At 47.3% G+C, this 23353-nt stretch overlaps 2 protein-coding genes across 3 annotated transcripts in view; both read right to left on the bottom strand.

Moving 5' to 3' along the window:
• The window catches only part of LOC117650358 (hypoxia-inducible factor 1-alpha-like), a 104422-nt gene that overhangs the window by 24094 nt on the left and 56975 nt on the right, over nt 1-23353 (bottom strand). The gene's annotated exons all lie outside the window — the stretch shown is intronic.
• LOC117650351 lies at nt 13158-22402 on the bottom strand. Of its 2 annotated transcripts, none has more exons than XM_034393719.1 (17): nt 20353-22402; nt 19962-20215; nt 19614-19883; nt 18616-19354; nt 18203-18527; nt 17831-18130; nt 17391-17747; nt 17236-17313; nt 16973-17116; nt 16615-16887; nt 16427-16532; nt 16235-16341; nt 15001-16151; nt 14784-14840; nt 14486-14644; nt 14354-14401; nt 13158-14269 (listed from the first exon to the last, which is right to left on the bottom strand). In XM_034393719.1, exons 1-13 carry the CDS (start codon nt 20395-20397, stop codon nt 15787-15789), a joined length of 3363 nt encoding a protein of 1120 aa, XP_034249610.1. In that variant the 5' UTR covers nt 20398-22402; the 3' UTR covers nt 13158-14269; nt 14354-14401; nt 14486-14644; nt 14784-14840; nt 15001-15786. The 2 variants fall into 2 exon arrangements, with proteins under 2 accessions (XP_034249610.1, XP_034249608.1); XM_034393717.1 differs by having other exon boundaries at nt 13159-14269; nt 17194-17313.

A 23353-nucleotide genomic window follows, 5' to 3' on the forward strand; every position in this document is an offset into this window, starting at 1 on the left:
GCCGACACCGGGCGGGCCGCACTGCAGACTGAGAGTCGCTTTCGTCGCTCTGTCTCCCTCGCACCAATCCGGCATGCCGCATGAGCGCGAGAGAGACAGAGCGACGAAAACGACTCTCGGCATCAGCCTGGTGCCGCACTTCGAACAGGACACGACACGTGTGTCGGCGGGGACACCCGCCCAGAGCATAGTGCAGGTCCACGACGTCCGTCCGTCGCTGTCAGTCTGGCTGCCTGTCGCAGTTAGTCAATCAGTCAGCAGTCAGTCAGTCTGTCAGCAGTCAGTCGGTCGGTCAATCAGTCAGCAGTCAGTCAGCAGTCAGTCAGTCGGTCAGCAGTCAGTATGTCATTCAGTCAGTCAGTCAGCAGTATGTTTGTGAGTCAGTCAGCAGTCAGTCAGTTTGTCAGTCAGTCAGCAGTATGTTTGTGAGTCAGTCAGCAGTCAGTCAGTTTGTCAGTCAGCAGTTTGTCAGTCAGTCAGCAGTCAGCCTGCCAGCAGTCAGTCAGAAGTCAGTTGGTCTGTCTGTAAGACTGGCCAACATCAACCCTGACACTGCTCTGCTTTATTTCAAAAACTCCCCCACAAAGCATGGCATGAACTTAAGTGTCTGTCTGTCGCTGTCTGTAAACCGTTTCGTCATCCTGTCTGTCTGTAAACACAGCATTCAACATGACAAATACATACTTAAAAACATAGTCAAAAACATACATGTTTCACAAACATATTGTAAACTTTCAACTTCCTGTCTGTCTGTCTGTCTGACTGTCTGTACGTCTATCCGTTCGTCTGCCCCCTAAATAGCCGTACGTATCTTGAAACAAGATAATCCACTCGGAACGAATGAATTTATTTACATTCAAGTGAAACTTTAACTTGAAGTACACTGTCTTGGTGCAAGAAACGACTTTTTTGCAGTGCGTCCGTGCGGGCGTCGAGACAAGTGCTATGGCCGGCGAGGCGGACTGCCCGGCGGCGATCGGATGTTGCTGCCGTCTGTGTCCGCGACTCCGTGACGAGGAGAAGGAGACCCTCGTCATGCTGGACGGGTGCCGCTATATTCGGAAGGGTCACTCCACCGCTCCGTCTCTGTCACGCACACGCGTCACGGGTCTCTCCGCAAGGGTGCGAGGGAGAGCGAGCAACAAAAGGACTCTTCTAGACCGGTCGAGGCAGAGCGGCCCGCTGCTGGGCGGCAAGGGACACCTGTTGCGGAGCCGCGGAGCACAGCGGCAAGCAGTCTCATGTCCCACAGTGTTGCGCCCGGATGCGACATCCAGACACACTCTCTCTCTCTCTCTCTCTCTCTCTCTCTCTCCTCTCTCTCTCTCTCTCTCTCTCTCTCTCTCTCTCTCTCTCTCTCTCTCACCCATAAGGGACGCTTCGCACGAGTGCCAGAGAGGGGGTGGAGAGAGGGGGTGGAGAGAGGGGGAGGAGAAAGGGGGGAGAGAGGAGGGAGAGAGGGGGGGGAGAGAGAGAGACACACAGAGAGAGAGAGAGAGAGAGAGAGAGAGAGAGAGAGAGAGAAGAGAGAGAGAGAGAGACTGCTGGTCCGTGTGCTCGTCTGTTACTACGCCAGCTGCCGCTCGCAGCTATCAATTTAATTTATCCCACCTTGATCACCAAGGGCCCAAGCGCTTAGTGGCCTTCAAGAGGAGGCGCGGGCCGCGCTCCGCGACACTAGAGATAAACACACACACACACACACACACACACAGTACAGTGATGTCAATGCAACGCGTTGCACATGCAGCGAAACGCCCGATAGGATTGGATGAGGTCACGCGGGAGTGAAGCGGTAGAGTGTGCTAAATATTTGCGGTACATTCACTGTGAAACCAAGTGTGGAGTGGAGAACTTCACACTTCCGCTGGAGCGGAGACGGACTGCAAACTCTGCATTCCAAAGTGCGGAGACGGATTATCCCATACCCATCCATACGGCATTTCAAGTGTGGAGTTGTCCACGCTTCGGTTTCAACAGTGGGTCACCCACGGTGCGCCTGGCGCCGCGACCTCGTTTTGACACCATGGGTGCACCCCTTCGCCGTCCTTCCCTTATCTATCGAGTGCGATGATAAAAATTCGTACAAAAAAACGGTGTGATAAACTCATTTTTCCGAGGGCGAATTAGTTTGCAGCCGTGGGGAGCGTGGTGATACGACGACTCTCGTACGATCCCCGTCACGGATCTGCGGTGTGGCCGTTTATATCAGTCGGGCAGGCGGTGGTCGCTTTGGGACGCCACCGCCTCGCCGAACAGCAAGCAAGGTGCTTCAACAACCGGCAAATTTAGGTACGCTGCCACTTGGAAGACTTCACTGTCATTCAGGTTGCAGTTGCCTGCAAACTTCATTTTAAATTGAAAATTTATCACAAATTTTTGTAACAAAAGGACAGTCCCTTCAAGTAAATTTACTTGAAAAAAATTCAAGTGAATTTACTTGAAAAAAATTCAAGTGAATTTACTTGAAAAAAAATTCAAGTGAATTTACTTGAAAAAAAATTCAAGTGAATTTACTTGAAAAGAATTCAAGTGAATTTACTTGAAAAAAATTCAAGTGAATTTACTTGAAAAAAATTCAAGTGAATTACTTGAAAATCAAGTGAATTTACTTGAAAAAAATTCAAGTGAATTTACTTGAAAAAAATTCAAATGAATTTACTTGAAAAAAATTCAAGTGAATTTACTTGAAAAAAATTCAAGTGAATTTACTTGAAAAAAATTCAAGTGAATTTACTTGAAAAAATTTCAAGTGAATTTACTTGAAAAAAATTTAAGTGAATTAATGAACTTGAGAAATTTAACTGACTTCATAAACTTGCAACATTTCAGTACATTCTTGAGCATGACACATTTATTTAAAGTCTTGAACCAGAACCATTCAATAAATTCTCGAACATGAAAAATTCAAGTAAGTACATTCTTAAACTTGAAAAATTCAAGCAAAATCTTAAACTTGAAAAATTTAAGGAAGCAAAATTTTGAACTTGAAAAATTCAAGGAAGCAAAATTTTGAACTTAAAAAATTCAAGGAAGCAAAATTTTGAACTTGAAAAATTCAAGGAAGCAAATTCTTAAACTTGAAAAATTCAAGGAAGTAAATTCTTGAACTTGAAGCATACCAGTAAGTAAATTGTTGAATTTGAAACATTAAAGTAAATCCACTGGGTGCAAGTATACATAGTTATGGTTCAGGAAACGGCCTTTCCGGGTGCGATAGGTGTGAACACGAAGGCACTTGTTGGCCGTCCGCTCCGACACCAAGCACGCCGGGTCGTCCACACCGCGTCCCATTCGCGTCCCGTCCGCGCGGGGATTCTCTCGAATCCAACGCGGGAACGCGGGACCGCGGTGCCTGCCGAACGATTCAGAGGAACCGTTTCGTCGCTCTGTCTCTCTCGCACTCACGGGGCTCTCCGTCAGGGTGCGAGAGAGACAGAGCGACAAACCGATCTTCCGAATCGCTCGGCTGGCAATGCTGGCGGTGCCGCGGTGGGGAGACACTGCCACGCGGCTGCAGAGTGCGGCTGACTGACGCGACCTTGAAAACGGCCGCCAAAGGGGAGAGGGGGATCAGCGGAGAGAGAGAGAGAGAGAGATAGAGAGAGAGAGAGAGAGAGAGAGAGAGAGAGACGAAAATAGGGGAGGGGCGGGGAGACGGGCATCAGGTCGCGCTAGTACGTCACTAGTCCTCCTGGCACGGCACAAAACCGGTGGGGCCCAAATAGCGAATCGCGGGTCACAAGGCCGACAGGCGGGCAGACAGGCAGGCGGTGTCGGTAGCGCCAAGCGGTGCGACAAGCAGGTACACTGGGACTCGCTGGCGGAGCAGCAGCGCGGCAGATAACAGAGGCCAAAGCTGCGGGGCTTTCGAGAGGGAAACCGAACGGCGCACACTCTGAACGTCTCACGGTGAAAGGCTGCACTGCATCAACATAATGGTCAAGATTCTGTCCATAACGCAAACAAAATTTGTCAAAATATCTATAGAAGAGCCGAAGCTGCACCTCCAAAAATATTGACAGTCTGCACTGTACGACTTTTAGACCGCGGCAACCGGCGGGCAGAGCTGGCCCGCTATTTCTGAAAAGGAGATGAAAGCGCACCAAACACCAACATCTTGGCACTGGCGTTTTATTTTTCATTCGAGAAAGAAATAAAAGGAAGCATTGTGTTTGTTTGCAGCGGTGCAAAAGACTCCTGACAGCTCATTTTTCCGGTCGTGTCAAAATTGACCACGCTGCGAAAAGCCATGAAAACGTCACAAAGTATTCATGTAAGGTACTGACTATTAAGTGTGTTATACGAGAAGATAGTTCGTAAATTATTACGAGTTATTTTCTTTGTAAACTTATGCATGGTCAAAATATACTTATGACAAACTACTTTTGTTTTAGACCTGAAATAGTGTACGTAAAGTTTTGAGAGTGCTGATAAGAATTCCAACGCAAGAACGATCAACGAATCAAAACGGGAAAATTCACCCGAGCAAACTTTGGTTTGGTGGGGGTGGGGTGGAGAGAGAGAGAGAGAGAGAGAGAGAGAGAGAGAGAGAGAGAGAGAGAGAGAGAGAGCGGTGCAGTTCCGTCATTACCTGTCGAGATTCTGCTCCGACGAGCGCAAATTGAAATCGATGGAGCGCATGGTATAATATGATAAAACGTCCGCACCCCAGGGTGCACGTGGGGTGCCTGCACCCGCCCTAATGAACCAATTATCTGTCAGCCGGCAGGCTGATTCCGAGAGTCCGTTTCATCGTCGTTCTGTCTCTCTCGCACCTGCAGGGGACGCCTAGGGGTGCGACAGAGACAGCGACGAAAAGGACTCTCGGCATCAGTCTGCAGTGCAGGCCCCAGCAGCCCTGATTGGCCCCGCGTCCCGAGCGACCCAATCAACGGGGAGAAGAGACCCTTTCTAATCGCGGCGTTATCTGAAGCACGAGTACCAGCAGCAGCCACGCAGGGAGGCAGCCAGCCAGCCAGCGGACACCTTGCCGACCCGACAGCTACCGAATTACGGAGACAGTTTCCGACTGTCTGTGTGTCTGTATCTCTCTTTCTTTTTCTGCTCGCCCTCTGAAGGCGAGCGGGCAAGCGAGGAGTGAGAGAGACAGAGACAAGGAGGGAGAGAGAGCGAGAGAGAGAGAGAGAGAGAGAGAGAGAGAGAGAGAGAGAGAGAGAGAGAGAGAGAGAGGAGAGAGAGAGAGAGATGGGGGGTTGGAGGGAAGGGGAAAGAGTGTCGAATGTGACTGTGGTCCGTGAGCAAGTGTACGTGTGTGAGTGTAAAAGATTACAGAGAAAATGGGGCGAGAAGGACAGGAGAAGGAGACAAAATTTAAAAAAAAAAACGGGGGGTGGGTTCGCGCGGCACAAACACCGTAACTCGGATTATGCAATTGCTTTCCGATCGATCCGATTGATTCCGGGCGGACGTCAAACATGTCTTTCCACGACGATACGTACTTCCGTCTTTGCCCCTGAGAGGAGTTTATCGCCCATCCCCCCCCCCCCGCCTCCGGGGGAGGTAAGATAAGATTGTACCGCCGCCAGCGTCACACACACACACACACACATACACAAACACACAAGGTTGTATAACCGGGACCAATGATGCCGACGCCACCAAAAAAAAAATCTTCCCATTCACAACAAAAACAACGAGTCTCGCTCGACGTGCTATACGCGAGGCGCTCCAGAGACCGATTCCGGACGTTCTCTCTCGCACTCATGGGGCGTCGCGTGTCGGTGCGAGAGAGACGGAGCGAGCGACGAAAGCGACTCTCGGAATCAGTCAGTCTGCTTTGGCTATGCTCTCGGCCTATTTGCTCAGCACAAAACGACCCGATGGGGGCAAACAGCGACGAGCTGGCTATGCTTGGCGGCCTTGTTGACCGCGGCGGCGCCGAGAGAGAGAGAGAGAGAGAGAGAGAGAGAGAGAGAGAGAGAGGGAGAAGGAGAAACAGAGATACAAAGGGAAATCTACGCGTGCGGTGTCAGCTTCATGTCCACAATGGCAGAGTATGAGTTTTGTTGAAATCAAAAATAGACTCGGGATTGGGGGTGGGGAGGGGTGGGGGAAAGGGGGCGGAGGGATGGGGGGCGGGGAGAAGGGGTGGAGAAAGGGGACGGGGAGGGGACGCGATACGCGATGACGCTCGAGTGTTGGTCACGAGGCCAACGGGGGTCATCATCTGCAGGCGGAGCGTTGCGCGACAAGGCGACCGATTCCGAGCGCCTCCCTCACGCACTCGCCAAGGCGTCCCGCCGAGGGTCGCGGGTGCGAGAGAGACAGCGCGACGGATCTCTTCATCTCAGGAGCACCGTGGAGAATATGAAGATATCCGCCTTGGCAGCCGCAGACTGATTCTGAGAGTCGTTGTCGTCGCTCTGTCTTACTCGCACTTCATGGGGCGTCCCGTATGGGTGCGAGAGAGACAGAGCGACGAAAACGACTCTCGGGATGAGTAAACAGGCCGCGCGCACCGGCGCGGTGCACTCGATGTCGGCGGCGCGGAGCGCGGAGGGAGTGCGGGTCGAACCGCGCGCCGCGGCACCGCCTCGCGACCGCCCCGCCCCATCTCGCGGCCCAGCCGGCCGGCACCGCCAGATAATGGTCTCGTTCCTCCTCCAACATCCCCCCTCCCCCCGCGGGTCCGCTCAAGGTTAGCCGAGAAGAAAAACAGAATGAGCGGCACTACGTCGCGTCGCCTCGCCGTCGGCCCGACAGTGGAGCGGAGTGGCGGTTTCGGGAAGCGCGGTGCTTGGTGCTTCGGCACCGCGACGACGACAACGGCGGTCTTCTCCAGCAGCAGCGCCTCCAGCAGACTGATGCCGAGAGTCGTTTCCGTCGCTCTGTCTCTCTCGCGCTCGCGCCAGCACGGGAACGACCCGTGAGTGCGAGAGAGACAGAGCGACGAAAGCGACTCTCGGCATCAGTCTGCAGGCCAACGCACGGTCATTCAAACCGGAGATGGGTTTTAAAATTCCGCCACGACCCTCTGGCTTCTCGCCTCCCCTTAGCAACACCGCGGAGAAGGGGGTACACTCTAAGGGCCTTACACAAAGTAAGTTCATTGTCAGACGAAGAGAATGCAGGCCTCTGAGACCATGCTTTAAAAAAAATTGCTTCAAATTACGGTGACATTTCCTTTTGTATTTGTGTGCCTGCGCCAGCGCCAAATTTTCACGGACTATGAACTGAACAGAACACGTGCGAAGAAGGCCGCATTGCGCGAGGGCCACACTCCACTCTCTCTCTCTCTCTCTCTCTCTCTCTCTCTCTCTCTCTCTCTCTCTCTCTCTCTCTCTCTCTCTCTCTTCTCTCTCTCTCTCTCCTCTCTCTCTCTCTCCTCTCTCTCTCCGAGGTGCACAACAGCTGCCGCATGTCCACTGCAGACTGATTCCGAGAGTCGTCTTCGTCGCTCCGTCTCTCCCGCACTCGTGGGGCGTCCCGTCCGGGTGCGAGAGAGACAGAGCGACGACAGCGACTCTCGGAATGAGTCTGCTTGTCCGCGCGGGAGGCTGGCCACGGGTACCGATTCATGCGCCCCACACCCGAAACACTGAAACGCGTTCGCGCTCGCTGGCGCCCAACCGGCCGCGGCAGGCCTGGCCAGCAGGCTGATTCCGACCACTGCTTTCGTGGCTGTCTCTCTCGCACCCTTACGGGACGCCCCACGAGTGCGAGAGAGACAGGGCGACGAGAGCAGTGCTCGGAATCAGCCTGCAGGCCAGGCCGCATCAGAGCCGCCCGGTCGCGCCCGGTGTACTGCACGGCCGGGTTGGAGTAGTGACTAGTGGAGTAGTCCGCCCCATCGGGCAGGTCTGGTCCGGCACTGCCAAACCGAGTGTGTAGAGAACCTGTCGACTGATTCCGAGGGCCGTCTTCGTCGCTCTGTCTCTCTCGCACCTATGCGGGGCACCCCACGAGTGCGAGAGAGACAGAGCGACGAAGGCGGCTCTCGGAATCAGTCGACTAGCACTTCCTGGTGGCTCCACATTATTCTCCACACTTGAACGAGTGAGTGGAGTTTGTCACGCTTCAAGTGCGGAGTTGCTCACGCGGAGCCCGTGTCTCTCGACACTGTGCCGACGTGGGGAGCGCCGAATTGTCCAGACTGCGAACTCTGCACTTCCAAGTGCGCAGACTGCGAATTCCATACCTCCCCGTTCCAAGCGTGGAGCAGTCCGCACTCGGTTTCACAGTGAGGCGGCGACACAAACCTCATTCCCCGATACCCTTTTGCCGTCCGCAAACGCCGCCGCCACCGCCGCCGTTTATTCTGTCTTTCTGCAAGCCGATTCCGAGAGTCGTTCTCGTCGTTCTGTCTCTCTCGCACCTGCACGGGACGCCCGGTGAGTGCGAGGGAGACAGGGCGACGAGAACGACTCTCGGAATCGGTCTGCTGGCCGACGGGGCGACGCGCCGCGCGGCGATCTGCCAACGCAAAGTTCAAAACAGCCGCGCGGCCGCCGCTCCGCTCGCGGGTTCAAGAATAAAACTAGCAGAAACTAGAATCGCAAAGAAGAGGAGACGCACGCCGCGGCCAGGCACGGCACAGAACGCGAAAAATAAATAATTTGTTATGCTAATCAACATTGTTTGATACGCTAATTTCAAACTTCAATCAAAAACGTACAAGATACTGACTCCAAACAGACTCACCAAAATCTCACTAAATGTTAAGTCAGCACACAGTTAATGTTTATGCACTTACGTTGTCCGTCACAATTCGTACATGTGTGTGCTAGGCACAGTTTAATGCACAAGTGGACAATATTTCCGTATCATGCTTAAGTAATCATAAAATTGCATGTAATAGACCCTTTCAGTCTTCGCCGAGTGAAGAACAAAAGTAATCAAAAATCCAGGAACCAGTAGGAACGTTCCTAGTGGTTCCTGGATTTTTGATTACTTTTGTTCTTCATTCGGCGAAGACTGAAACGAGGGGGTAACCACTCGCGTAATACCATGTACACAAAAACCGTGTATTACGCGTAATACACGTGGTCGTAATACCATTTCTGGGTCAAATGTGCCAAATTTTGGCATTTTAAGGCCGTAATACACGTGTAATATCCCCGTAATACAGCGTAATACCGAGTAGTCTGTACACGATTTCTTGAAGCGTTTACCCCCTCGGACTGAAAGGGTCTATTGATGAGCTAATTTGTGCATTACTCCTTCACAAACACGTCAATACTCGTGTACAAAAAAATCCACAAGCATTTGGTGTGTGGGCGCGTATCGTGGCGTCAAGGCGCGGTGATAGTATTCTGCTGCATCGGGGCAGAGCGTTCCGCGGCATCAGCGATTGCACGCCGTGCCGCGCCACGCCACGCCGCGCCACGCCACCACAAGTGCCGCGCCCGCCCAGCCAGCCGCCGCCGTCCAGGCCCACTATCAATTGTCAGAGCCGCCAATAATACGTTTCGGGCCTGGCGCTTCTGGACACGACGAGTAGTACACTCGAAAAAAAAAACAACAAGACTGGGAAAAAAACACAAGAAAAAGAAGAAAACTGCCCCGACGGCTCCGAAAATAATACGCGCAACTCAGGCCGCCGCTTACAACTAGAGTAACTGGCGGCCGCGCTGAGAACCCGCGCATCGCTTCCCGGCGGCGTCCGCGCTAGGTTATGTTTGACACGTTATATCTCCTAAATCGTTAGAGTTAGATGGGTAGTGTAAGCGAGCCGATTTTAGTTCTAACTTAGATCTACAATCGGCTCGCTTACACTACCCATCTAACTCTAACAGTTTAGGATATATAACGTGCCAAACATAACCTAGCGCGGACGCCGCCGGGAAGCGATGCGCGGGTTCTCAGCGCGGCCGCCAGTTACTCTAGCTGTAAGCGGCGGCCTGAGTTGCGCGTATTATTTTCGGAGCCGTCGCGACGGCGGCGGAGCGTCCATGACAGTGTGTCGGGCACACCTCGGCCAATTTGTCTTGCCATTATGGTCTCCGCGATGCTGTGCGACTCCACTGTACTACTACACTGTCAGCCACAACAACGGCAAGGGCCCCGCAAGGGGGGGGGGAGAGAGAGAGAGAGAGAGAGAGAGAGAGAGAGAGAGAGAGAGAGAGAGAGAGAGACAGTGAGAGAGAGAGAGAGAGAGAGAGAGAGAGAGTGAGAGAGACAGAGACAGAGAGAAAAGAAGAAAAGGACAAGAAAAAACACACCCAAACAAATGCGTCCAGTTAATTTTCATTCAATTAGTAGGGCGTCTGGCAGAGGAAAAGTACCCCGCCGCCGCTGCCATCACCTGGCAACGCCATGTCACACCGCGGTGGCACACCGTGGTGGCGCGGCTGGGCGCTGGGTCGTTACGCCACTGCCCGTGGCCTTGCCCCGCCCGCCCCGCCCCACACCGCCCCGCCCCGCCCCACACCGCCCCGCCCCGCGCCAAACGGCCCTATCGAATTAGAAGGCAAGAGTGGCCGCGCGGACAGACGGACCAAGGGACGTTCTCGGGCGAGCGGACGGACAGACAGACAGACAGACAGACAGACAGACAGACAGACGCGCTGCGGAGCCCACTGAGCGAGTCCCGAGGGGGCAAAAACTCGCGCAATCATGTGTACACGGCCCCCGAAATCACACGCGAATCATTGAGAATCACGCGAAATCAAGCAATCCGAAATCAGCCAAAATCACTAAAATCGACCGAAATTAGGCAGAATCACACGAAACCAGGCCAAATCAGTCCGAAATCATTTCTTTCCGAACACAATCACACGCAATCACGCTCAACATCACCCTGGTGCGTCGCGAAATAAGGCAAAATCAGCCATGAAATCAATTAAAACCATGCGCAATCATTGCGTTTTCCGAATCATGTGTACACGAAAATCCCGAGTTTTTGCCCCCTCGGCGAGTCCCGTGCTGCACCAACCCTACGCGTCCGTTGCGGCCGGTTGCGGCGGTCAGGGTTGGGCAGGCCGGACTACACTGTATACGCGGCTCTGGCACTACACATTAAAAGCTGATGGACTTTTGGCACAGAAGTATTGACTTATCTGTGGGAGTGTAAGTTGCGTACACGAGCCTGAATTTGGTAAATTTTATAAATACTTAAGCGTACATGGAAATATCGTCCCTGTCCCTAATTTAGGTATTTAGCTGGACACAGCTAAATGCAAAAATACAGCAACAGTTATGAGCTTTGACAGAAAATAAACTTTTGATGATGATCTAAAATCAACTGGATTCAAAAACTCAGTGGGGGAGCGCCTTACGACTCCAGGATACTGTCCCGTCGAGCTCCGCTGCGTGGCGGGACTGCCTACCCCGCCTTCGTAAGGGGCCCAGGACATGGACCGTCCCGGAACGCAGCCCCGCGCCCGCACTGAGGGCCAGAAGGCCAGTGGAGGCCGCCAAAGCTCTAGACGCGTTTTCAACTCCAGAGTTGCTAAACAGAACTCGAACCGAGCGTGTGATCCCACCAATCACCAATCGATTGCTCGGCGTACGAGGAATCCATTGGTGGGGTCAAACGCTCTGCTCGAGTTCTGTTTTGCGACTCTGAACTCTGGAGTTCAAAACGCGTCTAGAGTTCTGGCCGCCTCCACCAGCCTTCTGACCCACCGTGGGGTCCGGACGAGGGGGTAACGACTTCGGGAATCCGGCTGACAGCAAATTGGTAATCCGTAATCCGGATAACCCGAAATTTCGAGGTAATCCGGGGTAAACCGGGAAAATTTTGAGAGGTAATCCGGGGTAATCCTGTGAAATGCAAAGGTAAACCAGGAAAATTTCTTTTGTAATCCGGAGGTAATCCGGGTAATCCGGCTGACAAGAAATTTGCCAGTCGTTACCCCCGGGTCCGGACGAGGCAGTGTCGCGGAATCCGACCGGCTTGGCGACAAACGATTAAACCCTCGCCAACAGTCGAGCGATTAAGAAGAGTCGAGCGTACCATCGCTCTGTCCCTGTCGCACTCACGGAGTTCTTCGTACGGGTGCGAGAGAGACAGAGCGGCGGACCGACCTTCCGAATCGCTTGGCGGGTCGGCCGCGACACCGCGCGCCCCGCGGCACCCGTCAACGCGGAGTGGCCGTCGGGGGGTGCTTGACGTGCCTCGTCACCCACCTGGCCCTTGGCTCGGCCGCCCCTGGCACGGGACACCCCCCGTCGCCAGGCAGCAGACTTATCATCGCTCCGTCTCACTCGGACTCGCCGCGTCGGTGCGAGTGCGAGAGAGACAGCGACGAAAGCGACTCTCGGGATCGGTCTGCCTGCAGCAGGTGTCGATCCGCCAAGAGCCGCGCGAAAACGAGAAGAGCGGCGAGAGGAAAAAAACGCGACTGATTCCGAGAGTCGTTTCCGTCGCTCTGTCTCTCTCGCACTCACGGGGCGTCCCCTTTGGGTGCGAGAGAGGCAGAGCGACGAAAGCGACTCTCGGAATCAGTCTGCTGAGAGGGCGGCCGGCGTATCGAAGCGAAGCAATAAGATAAGGCCGATATTATATACACGCAGCGTGTACGCAACAATGGTAAAAATTATTTAAACGCCGCGTGGCAATAATATATACATTAGAACAACACACGCAGCGTGTCTGAAATCACAAAAATATTATGTGCACGCCGGAAGGGCCTTTCCACGCCGGATAGGCTTTTCCGGCGTGCACATAATAAAAGCAGCTGTTTCCTTCACGCAGCGTGTCTGCAAGCGCTCTTAAATTATTTGCACGCTGGAAAATCTTTTCCAACGCTGGAAAAGCTTTTCCGGCGTGTCTATAATAAAGGCGGGTGTTATTTTTACGCAGCGTGTTTGCAACTCCCTATTTTATTATTTGCACTCTCGTTTTTATGCCAGCTAGGAGATAGAGATGCCTAGGGGGAAGCCGACCGGGTGTGTCGCCTCGTGGTCTAGTGGACACGTGCTTGCATGCCACTTTTTTGGCCCGGGTTCAAAACTTGGAGAATTTTTTTCAAAAGATGCGTGTACATAATTTTTCAGTATTCAAGGGACACGCTGCGTATGAATAATAGATCGTTGGTTGTGAAGACGCTGCGTGTCGCTTACATTAAGATTTCTTATGCACACGCGCTGGAAAGATTTCGCAGTGTGTCTATAAGCAATTGGTGCTTTACTTGCACGCTGCGTGTCTCTTTCTGCAGTAAATCTTATTGGCACGCTTTAGCCTTCGATGCTCCGTGAGTCCTGAACAATGCACTCCTTGGCATGACTCCCTACCTTTATGAACTGGACAAAGCTGGACTGGGAGGCAGCAGGGAAGCGAAGCGCCTGCGAAAGGCAGGATAGGCAACCTTCCCGTCCGGCGCGCAGAGGGTGGCCTACCCTGCAAGGCGGCTCCGGACGGTCCCTGCCGAACGCGCTCCGCTGCAAGCACCCGAGGTGCCCGGCCTTCGAAGCGGTAAGCGGTGCTTCGTCACATTGTCCGGACCTGATCAGTATGCATGGCGATGATAACTGAGCCAATTGTCAACGCAAACTAGCGTTATTTCATGTGCGCGTCTCGTGCATCTTTACTGAAAGGCGATTCAAATCACTGTTTTGTGTTCATGCCATTTATTTGGCCATCAGTTTAGTCGAGGAATTTGTGAACCATATCCACTTATTAACCTATGCGGTATGATATTGTTTTTCTGTTTGCTGAAAACTGCAATGATTCCATTTATCGTCTCGTCTCACAGTAGGTGTGCAACACTATGTCTCATGCCTTCAAGAAAAAACTGGTTGCATCTTGAGTTTGATTTTAAGTAGTAAATTTCCCAATGTGTGCTTGTTAGATTGCGATAGTGCGGGCTCTAAAATAAAATTCCAAAGACCATTTTTATCAAGGCTCAAAATTATCCAGGTTTAATAGTGCGTTATAAAAGTTGTAGTCAAAGATCAAATATCAAAGATATGCAAAGATATCAAAGGTCAAAATCAAATATCAAAGGTCATATCAAATATCAAAGATATCAAAGGTCAATATCAAAAATCAAATATCAAAGGTCACATCAAATATTAAAGATCAAATATCAAAGATATGCAAAGATATCAAAGGTCAAAATCAAATATCAAAGGTCATATCAAATATTAAATATCAAAGATATCAAAGGTCAATATGAAAAATCAAATATCAAAGATCACATCAAATATTAAAGATCAAATATCAAAGATATCAAGGGTCAATATCAAATATCAAAGGTCATATCAAATATCAAAGATATCAAAGGTAATCAAAGATAACTGCAGGAAGGACAAGAGGTGTTTTACAGGACCCTGCCTGATCTCGTTGTCAAGCCAGAGGGACCTGCAAAAGAGATTATGAGAGGATCGAGCTCCATACAGTAATAAACAAACAACCAAAAAATGTTAACTTGACACCCAGTGTTACCTGGCTTAGCTGGCTTAGCTGGCGCTTTCCTGATCACTTGGTTTTTATCTGGCAACAGAAAATCATTTCATCATTCATCATTTCACAGCAGACGATAAAAAATTGAAAGCGTAATGTAAATAAGTGAATTACCATGGCACCCTATGCAAATCCTTTTTTGCCCATACCCTTCTTGTGCCCCTGGAGCAGGCACAGAGCACAATCCAATCGCGTGGACTTTCCGACCGCAGAACGCACAGCAATGACTGGGCTCCCCTTTATTGCACGTGTTGCAACTCTTCGCTTTGCCCACTGAAAAATTGTAATAGAGATATGAAAAAGATTGATGGGAAGTTGGAAAGGTAACGTGCAACTTATTATTAGCCAACAGTTATACATAACATTCCCTTAAGAGAAATATAAAAGTCGATAACTTGACATTCAGTTTTACCTTGCTCAGCCGGCTGATTGGTTGTTTCTGGCTCCTTATTGTTCAGTTGGGTTTTATCTGGCAACAGAAAATCATTTCATTTGTTAAGGCAGCAGACGATGAAAAATTGAAAGCGTTAAGAAAAATTTTACATCAACTTGAGAGGGAGAATGGTTAATTAACTTCAAGACAGTACACCATTATGAAATCAAAACAAAAAATATCATCATTAACTCACCGCTGCTCAAGTTGGCAAAAGGAAAGGAAGGTAACGGATGAAACTATCTCAATGGTTACATACATGAATGCTCCATGGCACAAAATCTCTTGATGTGGTACATGATCTCAAAAATGAAAATGAGCAGAAACTAGATATTAGTTACTTAAAAATTCATGAGGGCATTCACGTATGAAACATTTGAGATAGTTTATTAAACTCTGAAACAGATTAATCTTTTGGAATTAGTGTTCAGGTGCCAATGCTTTACATGCATGATCCCAAACAAATGCACGAGAGAAAAAATAAAAATATAGAGGAAAAAAAAGCAGCTACAAGCGTACTATGTTGGGAGACCCTACTGATTATGGTCACTCCCAGACTACTTGCACTGAACACAACAGTTAAATCGGAATATATTGTAACATTATTCAGTCACTTAGTCATGGATTCTCCTAGTCACTCATAAAAAATTGATTTGCAGACATACCTGCATAAAAAGGAGAGTTGAAAGCAAAAATAGTATTTATAACTTGTTTCATCACAATGTTTTTGTTTTACCTAATTAGGTTTAAGCTTGTACAATGCACTAATGCATTACTATCATAAACAGCAACACCTACAGAAGTGACACTGTAATTATCATTCATCTTACCTTGGTTTCCCTATCAAGAACAAGTAATTGACAGACTTTAAAATAAATCTAAAACAAGATATGAAGAAGTTTGGAAGTCTTAACAAGTTTCAGAGGCATACAGAAATTCGGACTAATTTCTGATAATAATCTTATTTTGTTTCCAACAGCACTCATAAGCATACACCATAAATAAAGCTAATAAAAAAAAATCCAACTACTTCCAAACTAACTAGAAGAAAGTGAACCCTTTCGGCAGTCCAATGGACAGCAAACCCTGGCAAACAGAAAAACATTGAGAGCAAACCTTCCATAAGGCTCTTAATTTTGATGATGTGCTTGCATTCAAACACTTTTCGCTTCTGTTTGTCCGGGCAGCCACAGCTTGTTGCAGTAACCTTGTACACCTTATTGGGAGTTGTTTGAGAACATACATTGTATGAACCATCCACAGTGTTAAATGTAATATCACCATCAGAAATCTTCTGGGCTTTTTTAGCTCTAAAAAAATCTGCTGCTGCGAAAGGCTTTGTAGCTGCTGTAATGATGAAGTATGCGTTAGTGCAAAAACCAAAGCTATTGGAAATTTCAAAATCTTGACTGTTTTCCCAGTATACTTGCCTTTTTTGGGAGATGCTGCTAATCTCCAAAAGTCACACTTATTCACCTGTTTTTGGCACACATAATAGTGGCGCCCTGGTTGCCTTGCTTTAGGTCCAGAAATACGTCTGGTTGAAAAACAAAAGACGGTCTGTTTTATAAAAGAGCAATGAAGAAATAAGGTAAATTTTGACACACTTTTCAAAATATTACCTCACACTCCTTAGCTGCGGACGGCAACGACACATGGGGTTGTCTTTGTTGTCTTCAGTAGGTACACCCAAAAAGATATCGTCATTTTCATCATCTAAAAGGTGACCTGGAATATAAAAATAAAGATCAACAAGGTAAATTTGATTTAGGCTAACAAGTGGCTGTTTGGAAAGGAACAGTGAAATTACTTAAGTTGAGAGGTGACATGGATCGCTGTGCTTCCATGCCTGGGTCTTTCTCAGGAGTATCTGCACTTGAAGGCATGTCATGTAACGGAACTGTGTCTACATTAAGAGTCTCCTGTGTTGCTGGAGAAACCTTTTCATTTTGCTGCTTCGTGCTTTGTGCTTTGTGCTGCTTTGTTGCAAGAAAACTTTCTTCTGATTCAGATTCAGAAACAAGATCAATGGTACCTCCATCATATTTTTTCCATATCATGGGCTTTACATCCACATCACTTTCTGCAAAAGAAACATGAAAAACCACACAAGCCTTTGCCAAAAAAGTCCCAAAGAAAATAAAATTTAGAAAAATAATAAAATTAACCTGAATCAGAATCATGTCCTGAGGTGGAGTACTTTCCTTTCTTTGGCTTTGGAATTTTAAGCAGGTTACCATTCTTTGGCTTTGGAATTTCTTGCAGCTTACCTTTCTTTGGCTTTGGAATTTTTAGCAGATTACCATCTTCATCTGAAAATAAAAAGGTTTTATTTTGAAGAATTTAATAGTGACTTTAAGTAAGATAACCATAATACCTAAGATAATACCTGACTCTGAGTCTATTGCCTGTCTCCTTATGGGTATCTTACGTTTATTACCAATCGCAGTCAATCTGTTTGCCATAGCAGTCTTTGGACGGCCTTTGCTCTTCACTGAAGGCAGTGTCCCTGGACAGCAAAATATAAGTTAAGTTTCACAACAGACACAGAAATGATATTGACAACTATAAAAACAATTCACTTACATTTGCGAGTGGCTTGCCCAAAAACAGTCCTATCACAATCTTTTGGTTTCCCAGTAATTTTGAAAGTCTGAGGAAGCTTAATTACGGTGGGTGAAGCTATTTTCTTCATTGGATCGTCTTCCGAAATATTTCCTTCTAGTGTATTATCTTCATTAGTATTGTCTTCTGTTTCTTCTTGTGAATTATCTTCATTGGTATTGTCTTCTGAAATATTTTCTGCTCGTGTATTATCTTTATTAATATTGTCTTCTTGAACAGTTTTTCCCAGATTATTTGCTTGATCAATATCAGATGTCTCTAGATTTTCTTCTTGAGCAGTTTCAGTAGTTGTGTCTTCTTCCTCTCCTAAAGGTGCACCTACAGAGCAAAATGAAGAGAAAAATTAACAAAACTATTATTTTATAAGCATGGAACAGTCTTATGAAAACCGATTACAATACCTAATCTGTACACAGCAAGCTCCTGGCCATTTTTCCAGGAGGAAATTATTTCCTTCAGAAAAGCGACTCGCCTCTCATATTGTTCCGTTCCAGAGACAGACAGAAGTTCAGCTAATTCCCCTCCCAGCTTCATCCCACTCTTGAATTTGTCAGCTTTGCCTTTTGGCTTGAGTTTGGGAGGCATGGACACAACTAGCATCTTCCCATTCTCATTTTCCGGATTGACAGTCCCTGTTGTGACCGTGTTGTAACTTTTCAGCCATCTTTGGTGCACTAGCTTCTCATCAAAGCGTGACAAGCCTGATAAAGAAAGTCTCATTGATTATTCATGCAAGAGGGACAAAGGGCATATATTTTTGAATTAACCATTACCTGAACTAGCTCTAATCCGCATGATGTGTCTGCATGGGAGCAATAAACTTTTCGCAAAATAACAATTGCAGCTGGTCTCAGTTGTATCATAGATGATCTTAACTGCAGCTTTTTTTGCTTGCTCTAATTCTAACCTTATATATTTAGAGGCAAATTGGGTGCAAATGTCCAGGATATTTTGCACGTCAGGGTCATTGCAATTTACTACATAAGATTTCTTAGCACACATGAGGTACCTCCTATAAGCCATTGTGTTCTGTTTGTTTCGAAGGAAAGCACGAATTTGCACTATGGTCTCCTTCAGTTCAAAACTTCTATCTACAATCTGAAAAAGAAAAAAGAAAAAATTAAGAATAAATTTTGCTTTGACCAAAACAGCTGGACATGGACTAAACTAATGACACCGAACTTACCACCTTAATTTTCTGGTTCATGGACTCATTCCTATTAGTTGTGTCATTTCCAAAGTTAGGACTGTGGTGTTTTGATTTTCTAGTCCAAGCATTAGCACAGTGATGATAATATTTGTCAAAATAGTTCGTCATAAATTTAGATGATGCCACACATTTCAATTCTTTGTACAGCTCATTGTACTCTTCATCGTTCTTGCAATACACCATCTTTTGAAGTACTTCACGGACAGATTCCTTATTCTTTTCCTTTAAGGTATTGCGCTTGAATGAATTGGGAACGTGGAATGAACATAACTGTACATCAATATGAGGAAACGCTTCCTTCAGTGAGCTGATCTCACTCATATCATGATCAACGACAATGGTCTTAGTACGCTTGATGTCATCACCAACTGCATTTCCCAATAGCTTGAAAATTTCTGAGTAAGTTTCTTTGGTCTCGTTAATTATAAACGCATAGGCAATGCACTCAGAACCACCAAGGCCGTTCATGACATTGATCAGGAGCAGGGGCATCTTATTCTTATTCGTGTTATACGTTGAATCTGCTATAACAACCTCAGGAAACTTATTGAATGTTTCCTTTGATCCTTTGTGCATTATAAATATAAACTGTATCTCTCCTTCATCATCTGTCCCCACAGTGATGAAATCACCCTGATCTTCCAGAACTTTCAGATAATGCAGCAGATCTTCTACTTCAGTGCGTCCCTCTCTCTCTTGCTGTTTAAAAGCATGTCTGAAACAATCAAAGTAAGCAATTACAGCAATAACATTATAAGTAAAGTGTTTGTAAAGGAAACAATTTCTGTGTTATCAATTGCAGAGCCCTTAGTTAATTTGAATTAATTGAAAGTGTTTATAAAAGCAGAAGTTCAGACTCAAAACTCAGAAAAATTTCTGTTCTGTGAAGATTTACGAAGAACATTGTTGTTACAAAGTTAAAAGGAGCATGCAGCAATAACAAAGAAAATAGAAAGACAAATCTGTATTATTACCGTGCATTGACCAAGTCCTGCCCAACCAAATGTTTTCCAGTCTCTTCATGTATTTGTTGGAGAAGAATAGAGGGCTTCACCCTCAGTTTGATCAATTTTTTGGCATCGTCAAGCTCAAACTTATTCAAGCCTCTGACCTCAGGATAAAATGCAGTTATCTCCTTTTCAGTGATGTGGTTATGTTCGAGAGAAACAGAGGTGACAACAATTTTCTGTCTGTCCAAGTCTGCTTTGACTTCAATATGGGCTTTGCAATCCATTTTAAAAGTCCTAGAACAGATAAAGTAATGAACAGGGTTACCTTGCAAGTTGAGAAAGCAACACGGGAAACCATGACATGATACGTACTGTTGATTAGGCCGTTGACCAGTGCTTTTGGTGACATAGGTCCCATAGTTTTTGCATGCGATTAAAGCTGACTTGTATTTCAGACGTTCATCATACTTTTTCTTTTTCAAGCCCATATTAACAGTACTAACCAATTTGCTGTTCTTCACCACAAACACAGCATGGGACGATTGAGATAAGTTTTTGAGTGCCTCTTCAAACTGTTCCCATGAGTCATACGAATCCCCACGTTTAATTGGGGACTGAGATGGTTGCTGAAATAAGAAGAGCAAAGAACACGGTTTAAAAAGCTTAACTAAAGCCAAGATACGTAACGACCCTTAGGCCACTACCTAACCCAACTATAAGCCACAAAAATATTCTCATTCTGGCCGAATAACACTCAACCTACCACTTCGTCCACTGCATCATCTTCACCATCACTAATCACCTCCATTTCAAAGCTCACGAAATAATTCTTGACGACAAGTCTCAGCCAAAGCCAAAAACCTTTCACACCTTCTCACATCAACGAAATCTAGACTCCAGCGTCGCGTGTTCTTGTTGTTGGCTGCGTTTTCCCGCGCTACGCGATGGTAGTCCCAGCGAAGCGTCACAGAGGGCGCAGGCGGCGGAACGAACGTCGTCCGCCGCCAGCGCCCTCTGTGCCCGCGAATTATTCAACATTTGAAACATAGGACGCGCACATGAAATAACGCTAGTTTGCGTTGACAATTGGCTCAGTTATCATCGCCATGCATACTGATCAGGTCCGGACAATGTGACGAAGCACCGCTTACCGCTTCGAAGGCCGGGCACCTCGGGTGCTTGCAGCGGAGCGCGTTCGGCAGGGACCGTCCGGAGCCGCCTTGCAGGGTAGGCCACCCTCTGCGCGCCGGACGGGAAGGTTGCCTATCCTGCCTTTCGCAGGCGCTTCGCTTCCCTGCTGCCTCCCAGTCCAGCTTTGTCCAGTTCATAAAGGTAGGGAGTCATGCCAAGGAGTGCATTGTTCAGGACTCACGGAGCATCGAAGGCTAAAGCGTGCCAATAAGATTTACTGCAGAAAGAGACACGCAGCGTGCAAGTAAAGCACCAATTGCTTATAGACACACTGCGAAATCTTTCCAGCGCGTGTGCATAAGAAATCTTAATGTAAGCGACACGCAGCGTCTTCACAACCAACGATCTATTATTCATACGCAGCGTGTCCCTTGAATACTGAAAAATTATGTACACGCATCTTTTGAAAAAAATTCTCCAAGTTTTGAACCCGGGCCAAAAAAGTGGCATGCAGTCACGTATCCACTAGACCACGAGGCGACACACCCGGTCGGCTTCCCCCTAGGCATCTCTATCTCCTAGCTGGCATAAAAACGAGAGTGCAAATAATAAAATTGTAAGTTGCAAACACGCTGCGTTTATGTACGAAGGAAAAAGATTATAAGCACGCCCCAAAAATATTTGTTGCGTGTGTATAAGATTTACTAATGTAAAACGCACGCTGCGTTTCTTTAAGACGTCAAAAATTATAAGCACGCCGAAAAATATTTGTTGCGTGCACATAAGAATTACCTCAGTTACGGACAAACAGCGTGTTTGCAATGTGAAATTTATTATTTAAACGCAGCGTGTCCCTTGCATGTCACAAAATTATGTGCACGCAGCATTTGAAAAAAATTCTCCAAGTTTTGAACCCGGGCCAAAAAAGTGGCATGCAGTCACGTATCCACTAGACCACGAGGCGACACACCCGGTCGGCTTCCCCCTAGGCATCTCTATCTCCTAGCTGGCATAAAAACGAGAGTGCAAATAATAAAATTGTAAGTTGCAAACACGCTGCGTTTATGTACGAAGGAAAAAGATTATAAGCACGCCCCAAAAATATTTGTTGCGTGTGTATAAGATTTACTAATGTAAAACGCACGCTGCGTTTCTTTAAGACGTCAAAAATTATAAGCACGCCGAAAAATATTTGTTGCGTGCACATAAGAATTACCTCAGTTACGGACAAACAGCGTGTTTGCAATGTGAAATTTATTATTTAAACGCAGCGTGTCCCTTGCATGTCACAAAATTATGTGCACGCAGCATTTGAAAAAAATTCTCCAAGTTTTGAACCCGGGCCAAAAAAGTGGCATGCAGGCACGTATCCACTAGACCACGAGGCGACACACCCAGTCGGCTTCCCCCTAGGCATCTCTATCTCCGAGCTGGCCTCAAAACGAGAGTGCAAATAATAAAATAGGGAGTTGCAAACACGCTGCGTAAAAATAACACCCGCCTTTATTATAGACACGCCGGAAAAGCTTTTCCGGCGTGTAAATAATTTAAGGGGAGGTTCTGGTGAAAATGCTATTTTCTCCAAATTGAGTCCCACTATGAAAATTAGTTAAAAATTTGATGTCTTACCAAGTAATTATTAAAATTTTTCATTGGGGAGGCACATCTTATGCCCTGAACCCAGTCGAAGAGTCTTTTTGAGCCTATTTTGGCTGTATCTTAAAAAATCTCCTTGCGCATACTATTTTGTCGTAAAAGCTTGGCCTTGACATTTTTCACTTCTTCGATTCATTTTTAAAAGATGCCGGCATGCACAACTCAAAATGTAAATTATATTTTTATTCGCAAGCTTTCTAGCCAAGCATTTCACTATAATTGGTCAAAAATGTACAAAATAGTCAAATTTTAGGGACTTTTCAGCTTTAAAAAGCTTACAATTAATACTGTAATGGCCATTTTGAGTTGTGCATGCCGGCATCTTTTAAAAATGAATCGAAGAAGTGAAAAATGTAAAGGTCAACCTTTTACGACAAAATAGTATGCGCAAGGAGATTTTTTAAGATACAGCCAAAATAGGCTCAAAAAGACTCTTTGACTGGGTTCAGAGCCTGGGATGTGCTTTCAAAAATCTAATTTTAGTGTCCTCATAGAAAGATTTTATATTCCGAACGAATTATGACAGTCGGATCCATTTGGAAAATGGCAAGATTTTCACCAGAACCTCCCCTTAAAGGGGCTTGCAGACACGCTGCGTGCAAAAAACTGCTGTTTTTATTATATACACGCTGGAAAAGCTTTTCCTGCGTGTATATAATGAAAACGGCGTTATTTGCACGCCGCGTGTATTTAAGTTGCTTTTTATTATATAAACGCTGCGTGTCTATAATCACTTCCATAAGATAAGGCCCGTCTTATCGGAGAGTCTGATCGCAGCGAGCACTGAACGGCCGGCCACGCGGCCAGTCGCGGCGCGATGCGCGGACACACTGTCAAACCACGTGGGGAACACTCCCACACTTCCTGGGTCATGCTCCTCACTTAGGCGTGTGGAGTTTGCAGTCTCCGCACTTCAAGTGTGCGGTAGTGATCACCGAGCCCCTGTCTCTTGCCACGGTGCAAACGAGGGGGAGGCC

The sequence above is a fragment of the Thrips palmi genome, unplaced genomic scaffold (genome assembly GCF_012932325.1).
Source record: "Thrips palmi isolate BJ-2018 unplaced genomic scaffold, TpBJ-2018v1 HiC_scaffold_5, whole genome shotgun sequence".
NCBI lineage: Eukaryota > Metazoa > Arthropoda > Insecta > Thysanoptera > Thripidae > Thrips > Thrips palmi.

Coding starts and splice junctions, on each gene's coding strand:
- LOC117650351 (XM_034393717.1), bottom strand. CDS start 20,397: ATGGAGGTGATTAGTGATGGTGAAGATGATGCAGTGGACGAAGTG. Junction 17,117..17,193: donor GGCAATAGACTCAGAGTCAG/GTATTATCTTAG, acceptor TTTTATTTTCAG/ATGAAGATGGTAATCTGCTA. Junction 16,342..16,426: donor CCGCAGCTAAGGAGTGTGAG/GTAATATTTTGA, acceptor TTTTTCAACCAG/ACGTATTTCTGGACCTAAAG.